Source organism: Bidens hawaiensis, unplaced genomic scaffold (genome assembly GCF_021521415.1).
Source record: "Bidens hawaiensis isolate Kalapana, Puna unplaced genomic scaffold, B.hawaiensis_p1.1 tig00009513_1, whole genome shotgun sequence".
Taxonomy (NCBI): Eukaryota; Viridiplantae; Streptophyta; class Magnoliopsida; order Asterales; family Asteraceae; genus Bidens; species Bidens hawaiensis.
In genome coordinates, this window is record NW_027491706.1 from 505,216 (window position 1) to 510,724 (window position 5,509).

At 40.9% G+C, this 5,509-nt stretch overlaps 1 protein-coding gene across 1 annotated transcript; it reads left to right on the plus strand.

Moving 5' to 3' along the window:
* Positions 1-743: 743 nt before the first annotated feature.
* Positions 744-2,621, plus strand: LOC143532622 (uncharacterized). Its single transcript, XM_077027625.1, has 3 exons — positions 744-889; positions 1,929-2,451; positions 2,547-2,621. Exons 1-3 carry the CDS (start codon positions 744-746, stop codon positions 2,619-2,621), a joined length of 744 nt encoding a protein of 247 aa, XP_076883740.1.
* The last annotated feature ends 2,888 nt before the right edge of the window (positions 2,622-5,509 follow it).

The window sequence follows — 5,509 nt, forward strand, 5'->3', positions numbered from 1 at the left end:
GAGTGTGCATCGATTATAGGAAATTAAATATCGCTACCTCAAAAGACCATTTTCTGTTACCATTCACTGATCAAATAATTGAAAAACTTTCGGGTCAAAAAGATTATTGTTTATTAGATGGGTATTCGAGATATAATCAAATTGCAATCCACCCCGATGACCAACACAAAACCACTTTTACTTGCCTATATGGCACATTTGTGTTTAGACGGATGCCATTTGGATTGTGTAATGCCCCGGCCACTTTTCAAAGATGTATGATGAGCATATTTTCGGACATGGTCGGGGATTCACTTGAAGTTTTTATGGATGACTTTTCCATTTTTGGTTCAACTTTCGAGTCTTGTCTTAATGATTTAGAAGAAGTTTTAAAATGATGTGTTGAGACAAACTTGGTTTTAAGTTGGGAGAAAAGTCATTTCATGGTGCAAGAATGTATTGTGTTGGGTCATGTGGTTTCAAGTAGGGGGATGGAAGTTGATCAAGCAAAGATTAAAGTAATTTCATACTTGCCACCCCCGAAAAATGTAAAAGGGGTTAGATCATTTTTGGGACATGCCGGGTTCTATAGAAGATTTATTAAGGATTTTAGTGTAATTTCGAAACCTTTATGTAATCTTTTGTTGAAGGATGTCCCTTTTGAGTTTACCAATGAATGTTTGCAAGCGTTTGAAAGTTTGAAGGAGAAGTTAGTGCAAGCACCAATTCTATAATCACTGGATTGGTAAATACCTTTTGAAATCATGTGTGATGCTAATGACAACACGGTTGGAGCGGTTTTGGGTCAAAGAGTGGATAAAAAGCCGATGGTGATTTATTATGCGAGCAAGACCTTATCCGAGGCACAATTGAACTACACCACTGCCGAAAAGGAGTTACTTGCGGTGGTGTATGCCTTAGATAAGTTTCGCTCGTATATTTTGGGAAGTAAAGTTATAGTATACTTGGATCATAGTGCGGTGCGTCAATTGATGGAAAAGAAAGATGCAAAGCCTCGTTTGATTCGTTGGGTATTGTTGTTGCAAGAGTTCGATCTTGAAATCCGTGACAAGAAGGGATGTGAGAATGTAGTAGCGAATAACTTGTAACGAATTACCCTCGAGGGTGTTGATGATCCGAAGGAGATAAACGAGAGATTTCCGGATGAACAGTTGCTCGTTGTTTCAACTGCACCGTGGTATGCTCATTATGTCAATTATTTGGCCACGGGTGCGATTCCGGAACATTGGTCCAAGAAGAGAAGGCAACAATTCACGGCCCAAGTTAAGCAATACATTTGGGATGAACTGGATCTTTTCAAGATTGGAGCGGATCAAGTAGTGAGAAGATGTGTACCCGAGAATGAAGTACAAGAGATTTTGAAACACGCTCATTCGTCGGCATGTGGGGGGCATTTTAGTGGCTCCAAAACGGGGTATAAGGTACTTATGTGCGGATTATATTGGCCAGCAGTTTTTAAGGATGCTAGTGAATACGCTCGGCATTGTTTAAATTGCCAATGAATGGGGGGGTATTTCGAAATGGAATGAAACGCCTTTACAACCCATTTTGGTTGTTGACATTTTTGATGTGTGGGGCATAGACTTCATGGGCCCGTTTCCAAATTCATGTGGGTACCTTTACATTCTTGTTGCGGTTGATTATGTGTCAAAGTGGGTCTAAGCGGTTGCAACAAGAACTAATGACCATTCCGTGGTGTGCAAATTTGTTCAATACAACATCTTCTCAAGATTTGGGATCCCGCGAGTCATCATAAGTGATAAGTGATGGTGGATCGCATTTCATGAACTTTGCATTTGGCAAATTGTTGAAGCGTTATGGTGTGAATCACCGAATTGCAACGCCGTATCATCCTCAAACAAGTGGCCAAGTTGAAGTTTTGAATCGACAAATTAAAGAAATTTTAATGAAGATGGTTCGGTTGATAGAAAAGATTGGTCAGTTAAGTTGGATAATGCATTGTGGGTATATCGCACGGCCTACAAGACACCAATTGGTACCACTCCTTATCGGTTGGTGTATGGGAAGGGTTGTCATTTGCCAATGGAGTTGGCCCACCGAGCATTATGGGCAATTAAGAATGTTAATTTGGATTACAAGCAAACCAGTGAGTTGAGGAAGTTGAAATTAAATGAGTTGGAAGATATCCGGGATGAGGCGCATGAATGTGCTTCGAATTACAGAGAGAAATTAAAGAGGGTGCATGATGCCAAGATACGGAAACAAACATTTGAGGTTGGGCAAAAAGTGTGGCTTTATAATTCAAGACTCAAATTGTTTCCCGGGAAGCTCAGAAGCAAATGGATGGGCCCGTATGTGATCACAAGAGTCGGGAGGTTTGGTGATGTGGAGATTGAGGACATGCAAAGCCAAGCTAAACAAGTTGTGAATGGACATTGTCTCAAACCGTACCTAGAAGGGAAAGATGTGAACAAACTTAACAATGACAAGGTGAGTTTCCTCTTAAGCTCACCAGACGGTTCCACCGCATAAAGGCCCAGGTATGTTGTAGGGTGTAAATAGCTTTTGTTAACTTTGATTTTTAGAATTACCTTTCTCTTGTTGAGAGTGTGTTCGAGTCAAGTGTGGGGAAGTTCTTACGAATTTCTCTACCGTGTTGAGAACAACTCGGGATTTTCATAGGGGGTAGGGTAATTTTTAGTTTTGTCGTATTTATGTAATTAGTCTACTCGTGTATTTGTTAAAAAAATGTTAGGGCCCACTGTTGGTGCATGATGTCAGTAGTTCAGTGTCTAGTGTCTGTAATCGAGTTAGTTGGATTTGTGTTTTGTATGTAAGCGAAGTTCTCACAAGTTCGCTGATATAGGCGAACTTGTGGAACAAGCGAAGTTAGGGACAACTTCGCCTAAACATGCTAGGCGAAGTTGTCGTGCTTTATAAGCAGCTAGGTTACGGCTGAGTTATCATTCGAGTTATAGTTTCAGTTTACGAGTTTGTGTAATCGGTGATCAGTGAATCACGTGTTTCCAGTTGCAATACAACGTGTCTTTGTTTATTGTAACGTGTGTTTGATCGTGTTATCGTGTATCGTCTTCTACGCTCGTAACGTCTTACGTAGAGATTCCGCACCTACGTAGAAAGAGATATTCCGTGTAGATCCGGCCGGGAACTTACAAGTGGTATCAGAGCCTTAGGCTCTTATGCTATGGTTCGAGATCTGCGTTTTGGTGTTTCTGACACGTTTCTGATGCGTTTTTGGCCGAACAGCCGCCGCAGGCGAAGTTATTGGGTTCAGGCGAAATTGTCGCTTAAATTTTAGGGTTTAGGCGAAGTTAGCAGCCAGGCGAAGTTATGGCAAGGCGAAGTTAATGAGGGGAGAAGTTGACTTTTAGGCGAAGTTGACTTTTAAGCGAAGTTATAGTCAGGCGAAGTTAATGAGGGGCAAAGTTGACTTTTAGGCGAAGTTGACTTTAAGGCGAAGTTGACTATGGGCGAAGTTAAAAAAAAATTAAAAAAAAAATTGTTTGGAGTTTTCGTCTGAATGGCCAGGTGTACACGATTATTGTGAGACCGAAGACGTTGTTCCGTCAACGAGTGAAACTTGGTATCTCTTGGTCTTACGTGTGAACAAATACGGGTCAACTTTGGATATGGAGTTGAAGTTGTGAATGGGATTTTGATTAAAACTGGATATTGACACATATTTGGGTGTTTTTGGGCAAAGAAATTGTTGTTGTTCGAGGTTGACCAACTGAAGAAAGTCAAATTGAACTGAAGGTTTTCGTCATTACTAGATTGCGGTCAGAGCATATTATTTATGTTATTTTCAAGGCGTTCGAGAATTGGATCCTGAAATGTGATGTTTATTTATTAAAGTGAAAATTTTGGAACAAGTTGGATTTAATCGGGAATTAAAGTGTTTATGTTCTTGATCGTTATCCATGGTGATTGAAGATGCTTCGGATTAATTAATGGTCATGTGTGTTAGATTCTGTCAATGTGGTTTTATGATGAAATTGATCACTTGATGTTGAGTAGTTGAAGATTGAACCTTATCTTACTATACAATTCCGACGTGTTGGTGAAGTTGTGGAGGGAGCCCAACTTCACGTGTTGGTGAAGTTAGAAGAACTTCACGTGTTGGTGAAGTCAGAAGTACTTCACGTGATTGGTTGAGATGATCAATTAGGCACGGGGATGCATGCATTTCAAAGACCTCGATCGATATAGTCAGAGAAGCTTACACTGAAGGGGAGATCTGATATGGAAGACGCTGGGTGATTGGTAGATTTGTGGAGTTGCATGACAGTTTCAGACACGGCTGGTTGAAGACAGGATGGATGTTGCATGTATTTGTGAAGTTCGAGTTTGAAGAGCACAATGCAATCGAGTCCTACAAGAAGAAGCAAACAGAAGATCATCAGTTAAGAGGGAGTCTGTTGGTGCATGTTTTGTAACAGATGATCTTTTGTGTTTGTTAGAATTGAGAGCAACGGTCAAAGGGGAGTCTGTTGGTGCATTTTGTGACCGTCGCTATGCAATTCTGATCAGCGGAGACGAAATGACGAAGCTAGAACAACTTCACCATAGGCGAAGTTATAACAACTTCGCCTACTGGCCCAAGCCCAAGCCCGCGAAGTTGGTTTTCTATATATATATGTGTGTCTTGTTTAGGGTTTAGTATCCAGAAAAGTTAGAGTTTTGTGTGTTAAGTTCAATTGTCTAGAGAGAAACAGAGAGGGAGAGTCGTGTGGGACGACCCGAGGTAGAGCTCACCTCGGGTCGGCCGTGTTTTTGTTTATGTTCGGTATGTAACGTGTTTGGTTATTATATAAAAGATCTGCAGATGTGTTTATCCCATTCGTGTGTTTGTTCGTGTGTTTGTATGAGTGTAATCGTGTTCTTCGTCTTCTACACCATAAACGAATCTAGGAGGATTCCGCACTCCTAGACGTCGTGCGGATCTCGTATTGATCAGCGACGCCCCGCGGGGACTTACAATATCGAGCCTCACGAGTTTTGGAATTAATTCATGGAGACTTATGTGGGTCGATCGCACCTTCTACTATTGCAAGTAATTGGTATATATTTGTACTAATTGATTATTTTTCTAGGTACATGTGGTCCTTATTGTTGAAAGAGAAAAGTGAAGCGTTTGAAAGATTTAAACCTTTCAAGATGTTAGTTGAGAACGAAACTGGATCGATTATCACTGCTCTCTGAAAAGATAAGGGAGGAGAGTTCACTTCACTAGCATTCAATCGTTTTTGTGAAGAAAGCGGATTGCTCGACAGTTGACAGCTCCCTAATCACCTAAAAAAAACGGCGTCATTGAACGTCGAAACCGAACCCTAATGGAGATGACGAGAAGCATACTTAAAGCATTGGGTGTACCAAATTACATGTGGGGTGAAGCGGTACGTCACTCAACGTATATTATTAACTGGGCACCAATTGAGGCTTTAAAGAAGCAAACACAGTACGAGAAGTTTAAGAAAAAGAAACCGAGCCTTGAGCATATTCGGGTGTTTGGATGTAAAGCATATGA

Coding starts and splice junctions, on each gene's coding strand:
- LOC143532622 (XM_077027625.1), top strand. CDS start 744: ATGTGTGATGCTAATGACAACACGGTTGGAGCGGTTTTGGGTCAAAGA. Junction 890..1,928: donor AAGGAGTTACTTGCGGTGGT/GTATGCCTTAGA, acceptor TTCGGTTGATAG/AAAAGATTGGTCAGTTAAGT. Junction 2,452..2,546: donor ACAAACTTAACAATGACAAG/GTGAGTTTCCTC, acceptor TTTGATTTTTAG/AATTACCTTTCTCTTGTTGA.